Source organism: Lontra canadensis, unplaced genomic scaffold (genome assembly GCF_010015895.1).
Source record: "Lontra canadensis isolate GAN:19392208 unplaced genomic scaffold, GSC_riverotter_1.0 scaffold195, whole genome shotgun sequence".
In the NCBI taxonomy this organism is placed as follows: Eukaryota; Metazoa; Chordata; class Mammalia; order Carnivora; family Mustelidae; genus Lontra; species Lontra canadensis.
The window spans coordinates 629,931-650,701 of NW_022631189.1; the positions used below are offsets into that span (position 1 = coordinate 629,931).

The 20,771-nt window shown below is 37.5% G+C and overlaps 1 protein-coding gene across 1 annotated transcript in view; it reads right to left on the reverse strand.

The window, feature by feature from the left end:
* VCPIP1 (valosin containing protein interacting protein 1) overlaps nt 1–20,759 on the reverse strand; it is a 30,276-nt gene extending 9,517 nt beyond the window's left edge. Inside the window, exons 1-2 of the mRNA XM_032847903.1 lie at nt 17,811–20,759; nt 7,078–7,164 (exon numbers count right to left, since the gene is read on the reverse strand). Of these exons, the coding sequence (XP_032703794.1) occupies nt 7,078–7,164; nt 17,811–20,514 (2,791 nt within the window). The 5' untranslated portion in view covers nt 20,515–20,759. The remainder of the gene's footprint in view (nt 1–7,077; nt 7,165–17,810) is intronic.
* Between the last annotated feature and the right edge of the window lie 12 nt (nt 20,760–20,771).

Sequence of the window (20,771 nt, forward strand, 5' to 3'; positions counted from 1 at the left end):
CTGTACCATTTCACATTCCTACCAGCAGTATGAGGGTTCCAATATCTCTATATCTCCTTGCCAACAGTTCTTATTATCTGCCTTTTTGATTATAGCCATTCTAGTGAATGTGAGGTACTATATTATTGTGGTTTTGATTTGTATTTCTCTGATGGTTAATAATGCTGAGCATCTAAACATCAGTTTATGTACTTAATGGCTGTTTGTATATTTTCTTTGGAGAAATGTCTATTTAGATATTTTGCCCATTTTTAAATCAGGTTATTTGGCATTTTACTGATGAGTTCTTTATGTATTTTTAAAACATCGTATGTATTTATTTATTTGAGGAAGAGAGAGTACACAGCAGGGGAGAGGAGCAGAGGGAGAAGAAGCAGATCCTCAAAGGGAGGAGCAGGGAGCCTGATGCAGGGCTCGATCCCAGGGCCCTGGGATCATGGCCAGAGCCGAAGGCAGACCCTTAACTAACTGAGCCACCCAGGTGCCCCAAATTCTTTATATTTTAGATACAAATCTATTATCAGATACATACTTTGCAAATTTTCCTCACTCTGTGGGCTGTCTTTTCACTTTCTTTTTTTTTTCTTTTTTTAAGAGAGAGAAAGCATGAGAGAGAGCAGAGGAGAGACAGAGAATTTTAAGCAGGCTCCTCGTCCAGCACAGAGCCTAACATGGGGCTTGATCTCACAACCTGGAGATCATGATCTGAGCTGAAATCAAGAGTCAGATGGTTAACAAACTGAGCCACCCAGGTGTCCATCTTTTCACTTTCATGATGGTGTCCTTTACAGCACAAAAGTTTGTTTCTTATTTATCTACTTTTCTCTTTTGTTGCTTGTACTTTTGGTGTCATATCTAAGAAGGCTTTGCCAAATCCAAAGTCAAGAAATTTTATGCCTCTGGTCTTTTTCTAAAAGTTTTCTAGTAGTAACTCCTATATCTAGGTGGTGGATAAATTTGAGCTAATTTTTTACTTGGTACAAGTCAAAACTTCATTCTTTTGTATGTAAACATCCAGTTGTCCCAGCACCATTTGTTGAAAAAACAATTCTTTCCACATTACACTGTCTTAACATTAGAGCTAAACATTTAAAAAAAATTTGAAACCAGATACATGAAACTATTTAGTACATAATCAAGAGTCATCCCCATAACCACCCACCATGTACCCCTCCCCCACAAAAAACAAAGGAGGGAACTTCAGTTGCACGAAAGTGCATATTTACCCTAATTACTGAGAACGTCATTAATAAATCGTCACACTAACTTTTAAAAAACCATTAACTGATATCAATATAATTCAGGATGTAGAATAAAACTAAAATGGAAAGTAAAAAGAAAGGGATGCCAAAATAAGAGAGGAGAGGATGCTCAGAGAGAAATTTATAGCTTTAAATGCTTTATTAGAACACAAAGTTTATGAACAAGATTCTAAGCTTCTACATAAAGAACCTATAAAGAAAAGGGTAAATTAAACCCAAAGCAAGCATAAAGAAGGAAAAAATAAACGAAAAAGCAGAAATCAATGAAACTGAAGTCGGAAAAACAACAGAGAAAACCTGTGAAACAAATGCTGTTTCTTTGAAAAGATCAGTAAAACTGATAAACCATTAGCTGGATTGGTCAGCAAAACAAGAGAGGCACAAATTGTCCATACCAGAAAGAGCTACAGACCTTACAGATATTAAATGGACAGCAAGGGAATATTATGAACAATTTTAGCCAATAAAATTGGATGAAATGGAAAGACTTCTTGAAAGACAAAACTAACAAAACTAAAAAGCTTACTCAAGAAAAAAAGACATAAATCTTAAGAGGATTCTATTAAATAAACTAAATTCATAGCTAAAAACTGTCCAGCAAAGATAACTCCAAGCACAGATGGCTTCTCTGATGGATTCTACCAGTTAAGAAAGAAATTACTGTATCAAAGTATTACAAATCTACCAGAAAACAGAAGAGGAGCAAACACTTCCCAACTCTATTTTATGAAGCCAACACTATCCTGATTAAGTAGTCATTATAAGAAAACTACAGATCATTATGTCCCATGAACACAGATGCAAAACTCTCAACAAAATATGTCTGAATTTGAATCCAGACATGCATAGTTGGTTCAACATCCAAGAATCAATCAGTGTAATTCACCCTACCAATAAACTAAACAGAAAAACCATTAAGATCATTTCAATAGATGCAGGAAGAGAACACCTGATAAAATTCAACATCCATTCAAAATATAAACTCTCAGTACACTATCAATAGAATGGAATGTCCTCAACCTGATAAAAGGGCATTTCTGGAAAACCTACAGGCTGAATTGCTTTCAGGAACAAGGCAAGGATGTCTGTTCTCACCACACCTATTCAGCAATAAACTTATTATAGCCACTGCAATAAGGCAAGTGAAAGAAATACAAGGCATACTGACTAAAAAGGAAGAAATAAAACTGTCTTGTCTTTGCAAAAGACATGATGACCTACATAGACAATTCCACAGAATCTGCTACTAGAATATGTGCATATAAAAAGGTCACCGGATATGAGGTCAGTGTATAAAAACCAATCTTGGCTCTGGGTGGCTCAGTCAGTTGAGTATCCGCATTCAGCTTGGGTCATGGTCTCAGGGTCCTGGGATTGAGCCCTGCATCAGGCTCTCTGCTCCGTGGCAAGTCTGCTTCTCCCTCTCCCTCCCACTCTGTGACCATTCTTGTTCTCGTTCTCTCTCAAATGAATGAATAAAATCTTCTAAAAAAATAAAAAATTAAAAACCAATCTTCTTTTTTTTAAAGATTTTATTTATTTATTTGTCAGAGCGAACACAAGAAGGAGGGAGCAGCAGGCAGAGAGAGAGGCAAATGGAGAGAGAAGCAGGCTCCCCACTGACCAAGGAGCCCAATGAGGCACTCGATCCCAGGGTCCTGAGATCATGACCCAAGGAGAAGGCAGACACCCAGCGAATTGAGCCACCCAGGCATCCCTTAAAACCAATCTTATTTTCTACACTAGCAAAGAACAAAAGGAGTTGGAATTTTTTTTTAAAACATTTATTTATTTGAGAGAGAGAAAGAGCAAGAGAGAGAGAGAGCAGGGGTGGGGAAGGGCAAAAAGAGAGGGAGAAAAAGTACTAAGGAGACTCGGCGCTGAGTGCAGAGGCCAACATGGGGCTCAATCTCACTACTCTGAGCTGACTGACAACCTGAGCCAAAGCTAAGGGTCCAATGCTTAACTGAGGCACCCCAGGAAATTGGAATTTTGAAAAAGCATCTTTTACAACAGCATTCCCAAAACATGAAATATTTAGGTATAACTCTAAGAAAGGATATGTAAGAATTATATGCTGAAAATTATAAAATTTTGATGAGAGAAATTAAAGAACACTTAAATAAATGGAGAAATATAATATTTTCATGAATCAGAAGATTCGATGTAAAAATATCTTAACCTTCAATTTGATCTACAGAGTCCATAAATCACAATAAAAATCCCAGCAGACTTTTTTGCAGAAACTGTCAAGCTGATTCTAAAATTTGTATGAATAAGCAAAGCACCTAGAATCCCAAAAATTTTTTTTGGAAAAGAATAAAGAAGTTTGCAACTGACATGGATAGAGCTAGAGAGAGATTTATGCTAAACGAAGTTAAGGTAAAGAACAATGAATACCATTTGATTTTACTCAAGTGGAATTTAAGAAACAAAACAAATGAGCAAAGGGTAGAAAAAGGGTGGGGAAAGCAAGAGAGGCAAACCAAGAAACAGATCCTTAACTGTAGAGAGTAAACTAATGGTTACCAGAAGGGAGGTAGGTGGGGGAATAAGTCAAATAGGTGATGGGGATTAAGGAGTGCACTTGTGATGAGCACCAAGCATTGCATGGAAGGGTGGAATCACTATATTGCATACCTGAAACTAATATTACATCCACTATATGTTAACTAACTGGAATTTAAATAAAAACTTAAAAAAATAGAAAAGAATAGATGGAAGACCCATAATAATTGATTTCAAAAATTACTATATGGATACTTTAATCAAGACAAGGTATTGGTGAAAGGAGAGACATACATCAACAAATCAGAAAACAATCTCTAAAAATAGATCCACACATATACAGTCAATTGATTTTTTAAAATAATTTTAATGATGCTATATTTCGCATATACTTCACCCTTTTCAACTGTATGATCCATGGTCAACTGATTTTTTTTTTTTATAGATTTTATTTATTTGGCAGAGAGAGATCACAAGTAGAGACAGAGAGAGGAGGAAGCAGGCTCCCTGCCTAGCAGAGAGCCCGATGTGGGACTCGATCCCAGGACCCTGAGATCATGACCCGAGCCGAAGGCAGAGGCTTAACCCACTGAGCCACCCAGGCAGCCCGTGGTCAACTGATTTTTGATGAAGGTACCAAAGTAATGCAATGGATAAGGTATACTTTTTTCAATAAACAGTGCTGAGACAATTGGATATCCATACATAAAGAAATGAACCTCAACTCATACCTTGCAACATATTAAAAAAACAACTTGAAATAGATCATAAGCCTAATATAAAACCTAAAGCTATAAAACTGATAGAAGAAAACAAAGAAGAAAATTTTGTCACCTTTGACTGGGCAAAGATTTTTTTGGATAGGACACAAAAAGTATAAAAAGAAAAAACTGTTAGTTATCAAAATTAGAAATCTCTGATCTTCAGAAGATACTGTTAAGAGAACGAAAAGCCAAACTACAAACTGGGAGAAAATATTTGCAAAACACTTACCTGATAAATGATGTGTGCCAGAATATATAAAGAACTCTCAAAACTCAACTAAAAAGATTCAAACCAATTTAAAAATGAGCAAAAGAAGGAGGAAGCAAATAAGCACATGAGCAGATGCTCAACATCATTAGATATTAGGGAAATGCAAATTAAAACCACCTAATAAAATAGTTTTAAAACAAAAACTGATACTACCAAGTACTGATAAGAGAGAAACTGGAACTCCAATACAGTGCTAAGGAATATAAAATAGTCCAGCTACTTTGGAAAATGGTTTCGAAGTTTCTTATAAAGATAAGCATGTATCTTACCATATGACTTACCATATGACTCAGCAATCCCACTCCTGGGTATTTACAAAAGGAAAGTGAAACATATGTCCATACACAAAGACCTATACACAAATGTTTACAGTGGCCTTATCCATAGGAACTCAAAACTGAAAATCACCCGAATGTCCTTCAATCATTTATAGATTTTCAAAAACATGATACATCCACACAATGGAATACTACTCAGCTGTATGAGAAAAAAAACTAATATAAGCAACCAGATAGACAAATCTCAAAAGCAGTAAGGTAGAATAGAAATTGGCAAATTTTTTCCTGTAATGGAGCAATACAGTAAATACTTTAGGTTTTCAGACCATATAGTTTCTGCCACAACTATTCAATTCTGCCATTGTAGTGTGAAACAGCCATAGTGAAAACATGTAGTGAAAACAGCCATAGACAACAGGTAAACATGAGTGTGGCTGTAATTTGGGGGTTTTTTGTTTGTTTTTTGCTGTTTTCTGAGAAAACTTTATATACACAGGTAGCAGGCCTGATATGGCACCTGGGGAAGTAGTTTGCCAACCCCTGTGCTAAATCCAAGAAGCCAGACACAAAAGGTTATATTAATCCATTTATATGGTGATATGGAAAAGGAAAACATAAAGAGACAAAAAAAATCAGTGGTTGTCAAGTCAAGGCCTTGGGGTAGGAGTAAGGGATTACTTAAAAAGAGGCACAGGGCAACTTTTTGGAACGATGGCAATACTCTGTATCTTGATTGTGGTGCTGGCTACATGGCCATGTATGTTTGTCAAAATTCATATATCTTTATATCTACAAAGGGTGAATTTTACTGTATGCAACTTATGCTTCAAGAATCCTTAGGGAGGAAGGAAGGAAGGAAGGAAGGGAGGGAGGGAGTGAGGGAGGGAAGAAGGGAGGATAAGGTAAGATCGAGGAAGAAAGGAAGGAAACCAGCCAGCCAGCCATTCTTTGGTCCCTGATTCAAATAAACTGAAAGAAAACAAAATTTTTTTTTTTGAGACAATCAAAAATCAAGGAATTATAAACACTGACTGGGTATTTGGCGATGTTTTAAAAATTATTTTTCATATTTTTAATATGTGATAATCACATTGTAGGTTTTTCTTAAAGTTCTTACTTTTAGAGATACACACTGAAATTCTTACAGATGAAATTATATTATATCTGGGATTTATTTTAAAATAGTCCAGTGAGGGGAACAGAAGTACTGATAATTTTTGAAGCTAAGTGGGTAAATAGGGGTTCATTATATTATTCTGCTACTTTTATGTATGTTTGATCATTTCTACAACAGCAAAATTGGTTGGTTTTTTTGAAGAAAGAAAAAAAAAGTGTGTAAGAGATAAAAACCATAAATAATGATTATGCAGTTAAGCTATACATAGGTCAGGTAGATGAAAAAATGAGAAAAGCTAGAGTGATAAAGTCTGGGGCCAAAATCATTCACATCAATTCTGAAAAAACACGTGAGGTAAACATACACACTGCTCATCATTCTCTTAAGACCATAAAACTGAAGATACAGTTGTATACTTTCACATATCTTTATAAACAATGCATACACAATGTGGAAAGAAGTCAGATATAAAATGAGCAATTTCTTAAAATCCATAAAACCCTGAGGTATATAATGATAACAGCCAAAACACAACAACAATAACAAAAATACTGTACTTTCTGGTTCTGGTATAGTCACTACCATTATAACCAAATCTGTTTCTAATTTCAAACTCTGTCTTTAGTTATTAAGAATTGTATACAGAACTTAATGAGAAAATAGCAGCAAGAAAGTAATAGGAGACTTTTTAGTAATATTATAGCAGAAAAAACAGCTGATAATATCAGAAAAATCTGTTTTAACTAGGCAAACTGCTAAAGAAGAACATATACAAAAAACTGATGTTGGAAATAGCTTTAGAATATCTGACCTTCTTAATCTTACAACAGCCTAAGTGGAGATATTATCTAAGAATAAAATCAGATATTAACTATACCCATGGTTTTCTTCATAATATTGTAGAATACTCCACCCTGCTGGAACATGTGAGGAAGCCCCTTTGCATAAGACCACACATCTTCTCCTGTAAAATAAAAACAGATATAGTATTAGCAACAAACAAAAGCGTTCAACCCAAGGTTGCTTAATGATTAACTTCGAACAGAGACTGCAGAGCAGATCTAAATGACAGTGCTTGGTGTAATGTAAGGAGATGATACGGAGTGATGAGACTGTGACAAACTAGAAAATCCATGGCCCATCCCAGCCACTACCAAGTGCTGTCATAGAAGAGTATAGGCCCAATATTTTACGGCTTTTCAGAAGCCAGAAACCTCAGTTTTTCATGTGAATTCTCCTAATTTTTAAATGTAGGAACTAATTAAAAAATGTCTTTAAAACTACATGAGTCAATACTGGGCATATTAAACAAAATATATCTGAAGACACCAACTCGAAGGAAAGTAGTTCATAACCTTGAACTAGAGGAACAGAGAAGGTTATTGAAAAATACTTATTTTTAACAAGTAGAACACAGAAATGTGTATTCTCTATTTGTTTAAACCAAATAAAAAATAGATGAAAGGGTCTAGGGAGAAAAGTAAATAGGTAGACTAAAGATAAGTAATTAATGTTGTATTGTGTTATTCCAAAGTTGACTTTCTTAAAAAGAAATTTAGGGGGAAAATGCCTTGTTGAAGAGATTCAGAATAACCTTTAGAAGTCTACAAAATATCCACAAGCAAATGACCATTTCACAAAAACATTTTTTTAAGAACATCCTTGGCAGTGACTATTTCAATAAGAAGTTTCAAATAAAAAGACTGATAGTCACTGTTCAAAAAGTTAGTGAAGAATAGAAGAACATAAAAATTAGCTAATTTTGAAGATGCTGGGTGGCACAGTTGGTTAAGCATCAGACTCTTGGTTTCAGTTCAGGTTATGGCATTGTGGGGTCAAGCCCTACATCAGGCTCCACACTCAGCTCAGCATGATGCCTGCTTGGGATTCTCTTTCTCTCCCCCAAAAATTTTTTTTAAGATTTATTTATTTATCTTTTTAACAGAGAGAGCACAAGCAGGGGGAATGGCAGGCAGAGGAAGAGGAAGAAGCAGGCTCCCAACTGAGCAGGGAGCCCAATGCGGGGCTCAATCCCAGGACCCCAAGATCATGACCTGAGCAGAAGGCAGATGCTTAATGGACTGAGCCACCCAGGTGCCCCAATAAATGATTTTTTAAAAAATTACTTTTGGTTTGTGGAATGATTGTTTTTGTTTCTTTATACTTTCATTATTTTCTAACCTGATAATGATAATACTATATTTACAGTCAGGACTTTTTTTTAGTTAATCTTAACAAAGAAAGATCAATTTTTATTTTTCATACTAGAAAATTTTACTGGATCTCACGTTTGAATGGAGTTACTAATGATGTGGCTTAATCGTTATATACATGCAATCTCTCAGAGCTCTAACCCCTTCCCACATTTATAAACAGGAATATAAATTTGCATGGCAGTTGGCTAAAGTTTAGAGTACTCAATACATCAGTTTAAAGTATGCAAATTTTAAAAGCCTTGGCCCTTAAAGTTTCAGTTAACTAGAACATTTACTTAAACACAAACACTTCATTCACTAACGATACAGTATCACTGGAATATGGCTAAATTTAAGGGTGGACATATGAATTTGATTTTAAATTTTGAACATTAGTAAAGCCTCCAAATACAGTAGAAGTTCTGATTGTTGGACTTATCATTAAACTTCATGTGGATAACTACTTTTTTTTTTAAGATTTTATTTATTTATTAATTTATTTAAAAGATTTTATTTATTTATTTGACAGACAGAGATCACAAGTAGGCAGAGAGGCAGGCAGAGAGAGAAAGAGAGAGAGGAAGAAGCAGGCTCCCTGCAGAGCAGAGAGCCCGATGTGGGGCTCGATCCCAGGACCCTGGGATCATGACCCAAGCCGAAGGCAGAGGCTTTAACCCACTGAGCCACCCAGGCGCCCCAAAGATTTTATTTATTTATTTGACAGACAGAGATCACAAGTAGGCAGAGAGGCAGGCAGAGAGAGAGAGGAGGAAGCAGGCTCCCGGCTGAGCAGAGAGCCCCATGCAGGGCTCAATCCCAGGACCCTGGGATCATGACCTGGGACGAAGGCAGAGGCTTTAACCCACTGAGCCACCCAGGCACCCCTGGATAACTATTTCTTTGGCAATAACCTTTCATTTAGTTATCAATGTTAACCTTAAATATACTAAGCATTTTTATAAAATACTCAGAATATAATTTATTTGGAAAACACATAAAAATTATATAGTAGTGGGGCGCCTGGGTGGCTCAGTTGGTTAAGCCTCTGCCTTTAGCTCAGGTCATGATCCTGGGTTCCTGGGATCAAGTCCCTCATTGCGCTCCCTGGTCAGCAAGGAGTTGGCTTCTCCCTCTCCCTCTGCCTGCTACTCCCCTTGCTTGTCTCTTTCCGTCAAATAAATAAATAAAAGCTTTAAAAAAAGTATGTGGTAGCACTTAACATTTTTTTTGGTAAAAGTCTGAATAGGTCTCAAAATAGTGAATTCTCCCGAACTGACCACCACTAAATACTAGTTTAAAAAATGACATTTCCTAGTATTTTACATACCTTACTACTCCTTATTTAAGCAGGCAGAACTCTAAGAAGTAAGAACTCTGTTGGAGTGTTTATCAACCTTGTTTTCATTCTATCCCTCTAAGGATCCTTTTTTAAAAATTACTCCTAAAGATCCCTTTAAAACATTTTGCTGAGCAGCCTCCTCCATGGCACTTGAGTACTACAGATAGACAGATATACTGCTTATCTGTTTATGTACTGCATTATATCAGAGTTTTACTCATTAAATATTTTGTTTACCCTCTCTCAAGAACCAAACTTCACCCCCCTTCAAAGCAATATGTGGCCTCTTTTGAGTATGCATGCTCTGTTGCTTTAAGGGAAGGATAAATAAATTGAAACCTCTATTATCTAACCAGCTTTGAGCAGGCACTTTACATAGCTTAGTTTTTTCATCACAATGAAGTTCTATCTTACAGAAAAGGAAACAAACTAAGCAATTCTCCCAAGATCAAACAGCTTGTAAGTGGCAGAGACAGGATTTGAATCCAAAGCTTAAGCCATCCCTTTCCACTGATACTAAACCTTTACCAAAGGTCAAATTGTGTTACAACATATATGACAGAACTATCCAGTTTCTTCTTATAGAAACACATGGCATGTAAAGAAGATGTGGGATATATACATATATATATGTATGTATATATACACACACACATAATGGAATACTGTGCAGCCATCAAAAAACAAAATCTTGCCATTTGCAATTAAGTGGATGGATCTAGAGGCTATTATGTTAATCAAAATAAGTCAATCAGAGAAAGACAATTATTATATGATCTCACTGACATGAAGAATTTGAGAGGCAAGGTGGGGAGTCGTGGGGGAAGGGAGGGAAAAATGAAAAAAGATGGGACCAGGGAGGAAGACAAACCCTAAGAGACTCTTAATCTCAGGAAACAAATTGAGGGTTGCTGGAGGGGTTGAGGTGGGAGAGATGGGGTGGCTGGGTGATGGATATTGGGGAGGGTATGTGCTATGGTGAGTGCTATGAATTGTGTATGACTGATGATTCACAGACCTACAGCCGTGAAACAAATAATACATTATATGTTAATTAAAAAAAAAAAAAAGGAAAGAAAGAAAAAGAAATCCATGGCATCAACAACTGGTTGGGAAGAAAAAATAGACAAATTATTTCCTTTGGTATACAATACTTCCACTAAGTCATGTTTGTTGGTAACAGAACCAAGAAAAGAGATTAGAGATCAGGAAGCAGGAATTGTTACACTCTGCACAAGTGCCCAATCAGCGTCATACTGCTCTCCACTGCATTTGCCCTCATCAGGTCTATAATTACCTGGTTCAGGCCTGTCTCCTGCCTGCAATTCCGCCATCAACTCCTAACTAGCTTTCTTTCCAATCCTGTTCTCCTCAAATCTCTCCTCCTTCTGAGTTACACCTTTAATGGTTCCCCAAAACCATACCATAAAGTCCAAGTTCCTTTTTCATGGCAGATAAAGGCACTCAAAGAGTCATCCTTGCATTCTCTCCTATCTCACATCTCTCACTGCACTGTAACTTCACTTTTACAAAGCAACACCACCAAACTGGTCTGGTTCCCAAAGGTCAATAATTGCTATATATTCTTTAAAACTCAATTCAGGTGTCACTTCCTCTTGGATTCTTCAGAGAGGCAGGTAAGTAGACACCTGCCTTGCTACTCCTATACAGGAGATGAGCACCACAGCCCTCACTGCCCTGCAGGTTAATTTACTGTACTTTTCTGCTTCCCCTTCTAGACTGGCTTCTCAAAGTCAGGAAAAGGTCAGTGGTCTATGTGACTTCTATTCCCAGGGCCTGACACAGTGCTAGGTAGAGAGCAGCGCTCTCAACATGCATTGAAAGAATATAAATGAATGAACAGTATAAATGAGGTTTTTTCCTTTTAACAACGCCTGAAAGAAGTTCAGAAAAGCTTAAATGAAGCTGCACAATGATAACTGTTCTTCAGTGTTAATATAGATAAAATATAACTAATGGAACCATCTATACCTCTTCATGATTCTAATAATAATAAAAAAAAAAAGACAGCAAAAATGAAAGGGAAGGGCGCCTGGGTGGCTCAGTGGGTTAAAGCCTCTGCCTTTGGCTCAAGTCATGATCTCAGGGTACTGGGATCGAGCCCCGCATTGGGCTCTCTGCTCAGCAGGGAGCCTGCTTCCTCCTCCTCTCTCTGCCTGCCTCTCTGCCTACTTGTGATCTCTGTCAAATAAATAAATAAAATCTTAAAAAAAAAAAAGAAAGGGAAAACATTCAGTTACAAGTTTCCAGTTTATCAAATAAGTTATGAGGATGTAATGTACACCATGTACATATTAACTATAGTTAGTAGTAATACTATATTGTATATTTGAAAGTTACTAAAAGAGTAGACCTTACCAAAAAAAAAGGAAAGAATTATTTTTCTACCATTCCATTAGAAAGCAAACTCTAAGAGAACAGGAATAGCTTGGTAAAGCATCTAGCAAATATTATATTCACTCATATTTTTGTTAGTCCCCAATTAATTTTACTTTATAATTCATCTGTTTCTTCACAGTAAACAATAAAGTATTTATATCCAACACATTATGTATAGATATAAATATAGAAAGTATATAGCACCATCATCAATAATCTCTGTTCACATTTCATCTTCCTCAAATCCTTCCTCCTGAAAGTCTTTAGTTCTCCTACCTAAATAGTAGTTATAAATGACAGTAGTAATTACAGATGGTTTTTCTTACACTTTATCTGACTTTTTTCCTCTTGAAGAGGTAATTTTTAACTTTCAAAAAGTATGTTAAAGTGAAACACTTTTTATAATATCACATTTTTCTAGCTTTTACTACTACTAATAAAACCATGGTGTTAAAGTGGGCTTAAAAGCTCATCATTCCAATTTTCTTAGTGAATTTTTAAAAAGCCAATTTGAAGTTTCTACTTTGAAATTTATGAAGTGAGCAAATTTTAAAATCTAACATCTATATGAAATATAGATGTTTTTAGTGAGGTATAATTGACAAACATTACATTAGTTTCAGGTGTATAACAGTGAGCGATTTGACAACTCTATAGGTTATGCTATGCTCACAACAAGTGTAGCTCCATCTGTCACCATACAACACTATTACAATACCATTGACTATATTCCCTATGCTGTACCTTTCATTCCCACGACATTCATTCCATAACTGGAAGCTGTACCTCCCACTCCTCTTCATCCATTCTGCTCACTCCCCCAACCCCATGACCATCAGTTTGTTTTCTGAATTTATGGGTCTGTTTCTGCTTTTTTTGTTTTTTAGATTCCACGTATAAATAAAATCATATGGTATTTTTTTTCTCTGTCTGACTTATTTTACTAAGCATAATACCCAGTAGGTCCATCCATGTTTTCACAAATGGCAAGATCTCATTCTTTTTCTATGGCTGAGTAATGAAATGAAATATCTTTTTAGGGGCATCTGGCTGGCTCAGCTGGAAAAGCACTGCAACTCTTGATCTTGGGGTTGTTGGTTGAGAGTATTAAATTAATTTAAATTAGTATTAAATTAAAAACCAGAGTTGGTTGGTAGAGAGTATTAAATAAACTAACTTAAAAAAGAAAGAAGAAATACATTTTTAAAGACCCTCCCCCCAAAATACCTAAAATTAACTCTGAACTTAAGTATCTATGACCATAAAATGAACTGGCCAAAATGTAAATTTAAAGTACAGACATGGGACTATTTCTACTAGAAATAATCCTAAAGCTATTGGTTAGCTGAAAGAATTGTTGCCGTATCTCCACCCTTCCGGAAGATCCTCCCATCTAAAAATGCATCTGCCTTATCAAGAGTCAAAACCATTTCTAAGAAAGGCATGGCTGTTTCTCTCCTTAGACTGAGTCCCTGAAGTGTAACCAACCCATACAACTCTTAGTGTCATCGTTAGCATTAAAAGATGCATTCATCATACATATACAGGCACGCAAACCTGTATGTAAATGTTTACACACACACACACACACACACACAGTCTGATTTTCTCTAGGAAGTAAAAATGTTAAAGACAACGATCATATTTTACTTCATATATGTTTGAATTCTTTGAATATTTAAAAATAATATAATCTTGTAAGTGAAAAACTATGAAGGAAAATAAAAGGTGCCAAAGTAGTTGAGTACAGAAAGGAACAGAATCAATGTTTATACTATATGATAGTATAGTATATGTGCTGCTGAAGCGAGCACCAAAGTATGATAGTATAAATTCATGTGTAACATACATTTATCTTATGATATATCTATATGCATTTTTCAGGAAGATAAATGATATATAAAAATCAAACAAGTTTCTCAACTCCTGAAAGGCTGCTAACCTTATAGTGAAGTGGGGTAAATATCACAAGCAGTTCAATTCTGTTAAAGCAACGCCAAGCTGACAGACTCTTTTTCACAAATTTGTCTTTATCTTTGGAAAAAGAAAATTAACTCAAAACTTAGTGGAATACACTACTAAGAAAAAAGAAACTAGCCTAGTACTTATGATCAATGATATGTCATGCCTACCACAAAGAAAATCCACCAAAAAACGGTCTACGATGGGGTACCTGGGTGGCTCAGTGGGTTAAAGCCTCTGCCTTTGGCTCAGGTCATAATCCCAGGGTCCTGGGATCAAGCCCCGAATTGGGCTTTCCGCTCAGCAGGGAGCCTGCTTCCCCCTCTCTCTGTCTCTGCCTGCCTCTCTGCCTACTTGTGATCTCTGTCTGTCATATATATAAATAAATTCTTTAAAAAAAAAAAAGGTCTATGAGAAAATTTAATAACATATTTTGTAATGCCAAAGTCACTCACATATAAATAATGAAGATGACAGTCTGCAAAAATTGCTCAATAGTCTGCATAAACTAGATTAAAATGTGAAATATTACAGGTAGAACATTATTTCATTTTAAACTATCATCATATATTCAAAGTGACTAGTTCCATGAATGGTTCATACTGAGCAAAGGACTGATGCATTTGTTGATACAAATAAATAATAATTACAATGCCCTCAGTTGAGATCCTGCAGGTAAGTTTATGGAGGGCAAGGTCTATGTCTCATTCATCTTTGTATCTCCAGCACAATCTCTAGCTCTGCATTCATTCATTCATTCAACAATTTATTTGACATCTAATAAGTGCCAGGCCCTAAACTAACATATCAGCAGCTTAGCTCATATCTGGTAATTCACAAAGTAATTTCTGCATTTTGAATTTGCCATCTTCTAAATAAGCCCTGTCATTTTCCTTTTTCCAGCCCTCTCCAAACTAAACATCCATAGTTCTCCAGCACTCTTTACATAAGGTTGTATATGTGTGCATGTGTTTCTGTGTATGTGTATACACACAAATATACAAGCATATATATGTATATACACACATGTATCCCCAAATTGACATTTTACCACCACATTACTTTTTATTAAGAATATCTTCTAGGGGTGCCTGGGTGGCTCAGGCGTTTGGGCATCCCACTCTTTATTTAGGTTCAGGTCACAGTCTTGGGGTCATGGGACTGAGCCTGCATCCGGTTCTGTCCTGGGCATGGAGCCTGCTTGGGATTCTTTCTCCCTCTCCCTGTGGCCCTCCACCCCCACTTGTGCTTTCTCTAAATTAAAAAAAAAAAAAAAGAAAAAGAAAAAAAGAAAAAAGAATATCTTCTACGTAATTCAAATAGTTATAGAAAATCAGAAGGTTAAAAAAAATGAATGTTTACAGAGCTTACTAACACAGGCCAGGTACTCTCTTACTATTTTATATCAGAAAATCTCTTAAGTGCTACAGTATGAAATTAATAAAACACTCTTTTTACGCTCCAATTTTTTTGGGAACAGATTTAAACAGATGTATGGATTTATAGTGGCAGCAACATAAATGCTGGAGGTAAAGAGGGAAGAAATCATCACAAGAAGACATTATCTTGTTGAACTCACTGCAGTCCACAGTCTAGTATTCAGATATTCAGGTCCAGAAACCTCAACCTAAACTCAAAAAGTGAGTAATTATAAACCAGAACTATATTTTACTGATTTTCATTACAAAATATATTACTATACTGATCAGACTTAAAAGTACTGATCATAGTCTCGCTCTTGCCAATTTATTTATCTACAATGGAGAACACAGACTTCTAAGTGAACATAATCTTTATCTGCACTCTCACCTGTCCCTCAATACTTTTATCAAGAAGTTAAACGAGTGCTTAGAATAGATATTTGATGAATAAAAAATCACTGAATGATACAGTTCTTTCAGGCAGGCCATGGTGAGGACTGATGAAATATTCCCACCCTTAGAGATTACCTTTCTAGTTACCAGAATTTTCATGAACCCCAGATGATGTATCTTTTCCCTTTGTACAGCAGTGTATAAACAGTGCCAAATTCTGCTTTTCAGTTCTTTTTCAATGTTCAATGCTGACCATCCATTCCATTTCTGCTGACATAGCCTTTCTTTAAACATGTTAATGTCATCTATTTAATCCAATCAAAAACATTTCAAAGAGCCTACAATCTGCTGGGCACTCGACTAGGTACTGAGCATCCAAGGTTAGATAAGAGATGAGCTACGTCCTCAACAGTTCGCCTTCTATTGAGGAAGACCTTCTCTTTCCTGTTTTTCACCTGGGAGAGCGCCAGTTTTTAAAGTACCTTCTGCATATACCTAATTTTAGCCATTCTCTAATGATGTTATTTAATTTTCAGAGTTCTAGGAGTATTTTAGTGTTGCCCTGGTACCAACTACAAAGGGTTATTTTGTAGAGAAGAGGCAACTAAAGTCTTGGGGAGTTAAGTAGCTTGCCTGAACCACTAAGTTAAGTAGTGGAACCAAGATTCAAATTCTAGGTCTTTCTGACTCCAAAGATCACACGATCTTTCCTCTATTTCATCAAGTGTCTAAGAAACCAAAAACTAAGAGAGAGAAATACACAGTGCCTAATACATTTCTTGACATATCCCTCAATTCTATGGCTATGTCTGCCAAAATAAAATCAGCAGTATCAGTATCAAGTTATAAATGTGTGCAGAGCTTTTAGATCTCCTATTAACTTCTAGGCCCCCAAATTTAACAAACCAGGAATAAATAATCTTCATTTTGGTAGGTCAAGGCCCAATTCACTGATATTTACTACTCTTAGAAAACAGAATCAAACCCAGATCACTTTTCCAGTTAAAAGCTCTAATCTCAGCAAAAATAAGGCTCTTCTAATATGTAATATAAATTTTAATTCTACTTTAAGCCTTAGTAAAGCATATTAAGAGTGATTTTAAAAACAAAGATTAAGCAAATAAACATGTTAAAAGTGCACTGTTGGAGCATATCCCAAATTATCTAAAATCATCATGTAATTTACATATTTGGTTGATATTTTTAATTTATGCTGAATTATTAAAAAGAAACACTTCTTAAGCAATCCCATTAACATCTACCTGTTTCTTTTATTTCTCATGAGTTTATAATAGTTCATTACATTGATGGCATAGAGTCAGTAAGCATAGGAATTACTTAAACACAAATCCTAACATACAAATAAAAATGTGATGAACTGGAAAAGGAAGAACAGGAAATGGAGGACAGAGACTATTAGGTGGGAGTGCAGTGAGAATATAAACACCAGAAACTGCAATTCATCAAACAGGAAGTCCTGAAATCACATGACATGCAGGAAAAGAAAATTTTAAAAATAAATGAAAAGGGACAAAGTGGGTAAGCTCAATAGAGCCTGGGGAGGCGGGGGAATATTTTTAAAGGTTTAAACAGAGACATTATAAGGCTATAAAAAAAAAATCACAACAATAAATTATATTGAAATAATCTGGTGACAGTTAAGGGACTACTTTCACTTTCTTAAGTTATGTTGTCCTAAATATTTAATCAGTAGAGAATCATGTTAACATATATCCATTAACTGTTAAAACAAAACAAAACCGAAGAAAATAATCTCCTCCTAAACTTTATATATAATCAATTGATGACTAGATTTTTTTTTTCCCACAAAGACAACAGAAAAATTCAATGCATTATATTCACAATTAAGAAATAACTATCTAGGTTAAAATGATCTTACCCATTAATGTTGCTAAAAGACACAAGGAGTACATTTCCTTGTCAGCTTGCTCCTGAAGTTCCTTAGATAGTTTACCAGTAACAGCAATCTCTTCTTGTCTCACAGTGTGGGCTGAGTGTGCTGCAGCAGACTGACCACCTTCTGCTTTACTTTTTAGAATCTCTATTGTAATTCTGTCACCATGCTGCAAAGGAACTGGCTCCTTTTCCATTCCTGCCTGGGGTGGCATTAACTCTTTAGGAGGAAAGCCATAGCGAATACACTGTAAATAGGGAGGAATGTTAAATTCTCTGGCTATGCTTTCTTGAAGCTCAAAAAAGGTTGTTGAAGACTTAAGTGTAACCATGGACTGTCGTCCATCATTAGTTGTTATTCGGATCTTTTTCTCCTTAGAAGTCGTTGGTGAATAGGGAGCCTTGGTAGGGGTTGCAGGTGCAGAAGATGGACCATCACGAATGGTACTAGGAGAAACAGTCCTGGGCTGACCTTTTTGTTCTTGTTTTAACTTCTCTGTTTTCCGTTTCTGCATTACAGCAGCCTGTTCCGTAATATTCTGTTGAATAGTTCTTTCAGTTTTACTCATGTTTAATTCCTCCTTGTGCAAAGTTTTCGTTTTCTGTCCAGTGAGAATAATTTTAGTTGGGAGCTGAGACTCCGACTCTTGTCCTTGTACATCTCCGACTCTTTGGGCATGAGCACCATCTATATTTACAGGAGTATAATCATCAGGATTCTTTTTGGCAGTCTGATGCAATATAGTATGGACAACTTTCTGAACCAGGATTTCACTCCCAAATTCACCTGGAAAGTGCTTGGTAACAAGTTTCATTGCAACATCATAAACATTACTATTCAAAGATGAATCACTTTCATACTGGAACCAATATACTGTTTCTCTGACCACTCTTCCACCCCATTCCAAAGTAATAGGAAAAGCTTCTGGCAGATTGTCATACTCTTTACCATCCCAAAAATGTTTGAATCCACAACCACATTTGCCACCAGTGGACCTAGAATTAGTTCTGTCCCCATCCAAATACACAATAGACCCATCTCCTCTGACCCTTCGCACAGAAGTGCCATGGCACCAATTACAAGCTGTCAGGTTACTCAATCCATAGTCTGGTACCAGAACATCTTTCACTGAATCATATGAACAAACTAAATTGTTCAAGGGAAAGCTATAATTTTTGTCAGGCCTCAGCTGTCCATGAGTACTTTTTGCCAGGTTATACAGTTTCCCTCCTGGAGCCAACCACTCTGGAGGAACATGAAGTTCAGAAAGGGCACCACAGAGCAAACATTTGTGAAGGCGATTATCCATTACTGCTTTTTTAGCAGCTGCTGTGACTTCTTCAGGCTGAACTCCTATCACCCCAGTCCTCCTGTAGAAATACTGATGGACATCAGCAACCAAACTAGGATGGATACCATGTTTGTCCATAAAGACTTCTTCCATAGCAGCAACAAGCCTAAGCAAATACTTATCCTGCAAACTTCTGTCTCCTCCAATAACACAACCACCATCTTCCTCAAGTTTAATGTACTTTTTAATAAGGTCCTGAGGCACACCCCAAGCTTTAGGCAGCAAATTCATAGGCAATTTGGGCAAAGCAGCCCCTTTTATGCCTACCAAGGGGATATAATGGTTTCTACCAGAGCTACTCCATGCAATACAGATTGGTTTGTTCAAATGACCATCTCTCCCTGTGCATTTCTCTGCAGGGATGAGCCCAGGCAGAAAGGTGGCTGAATAATCACCAGAGCTTCTCATGCCACTGAGAGAATCTAGCAGAATAATAGGGCGATGTAATACATTGGCAAGGCCAAATATGTGGATGTTCCTCAAGCCTAAGGGAACACCTTCAGGTGGTACAAACAGAGGGTCACACTCATTGATAATGTCCTCCCATTCAGCGGCATCAATGAAGTCATGGAACAGGGCTTGATACTGGGCCAGGTGCTGCTGAAAGTGTTGTTTAAGATTCTCTCTCAAGGCGTGCCAGAAGAGCTCCCGGCCTACTAAAGCCCGGGACACAGCATGCACCAAGCAGTGTCCATCCCCATCCACGTGAACTGGAATGAGGCATTCCTGGCTTTTATTGGCCCGCTTGATGTCCTCGAGAGTGTCATGCAAATACAGGAGGCTTCCGGAGCGGTCCTTGCCGTAGCCCACCGTGTTAACGTGCTCAGGTTCGATGAGGAAGGCGCGGTCACCGAGTAAAGCGCAATCGAACAGTTCACCCTGGTTCATGTCCCGGAGAAGCTTAGCCCTGCCTGTCTGTTTATCCATTCCATAGCGAGCTAATATGGGCGACAACAATTTGCAGTGGTAGTTAGAAAGGCCCATCACCTTCACCAGTTCCGTGTTCTTCTTGGGTGCCCCTGTCACCCCGAGCAGCGCGTTCCGCAGCAGGTTGTGTAGCACTACGTCCGGGTCGGTCACCTCCTCCACCCCCAGCAGCTGTTGCTGCTCGTGCCGCTGTCCGCACTCGGTACACTCGATGCTGACAGAACCGGAGGCCGGGAAGAACAGACGCGCCTGGCACTTCGGATCCGGGCAGCTCCCGGAGAGGATTCTCCGGTCTCTCCGTTTCGAGAGCCCCCCCGGAGGAGCCGCCGCCGCCAGGGACGGCGGAGTCTGCGGAGCCTCAGGGGGAGGAGGTGGAGGCGGCAGCGGCGGTGGCGGCGGCGGCTGAGACATACCTCTCGGCTCTCGTGTCTCGCTCCGCGTCCCAAGCGACCCTCAAAGGCTCATAGCCCAGACCCCCCACCAGCCCGACTCTGTCCAGTTCAGGCCCAGGGCGAATCACTTTCCTTTCCCTACCAGCTCCTCCTCCTCCTAAGCGAAGGCGGAAGCGCCGGACGTTGTTTCTCTTCTTACTTCTCCACTGCCGTAGCCGTTGCCCCGAACGTAACGGCCACCACCCTACCCAGCACTCACACTCACTCACTCTCGCT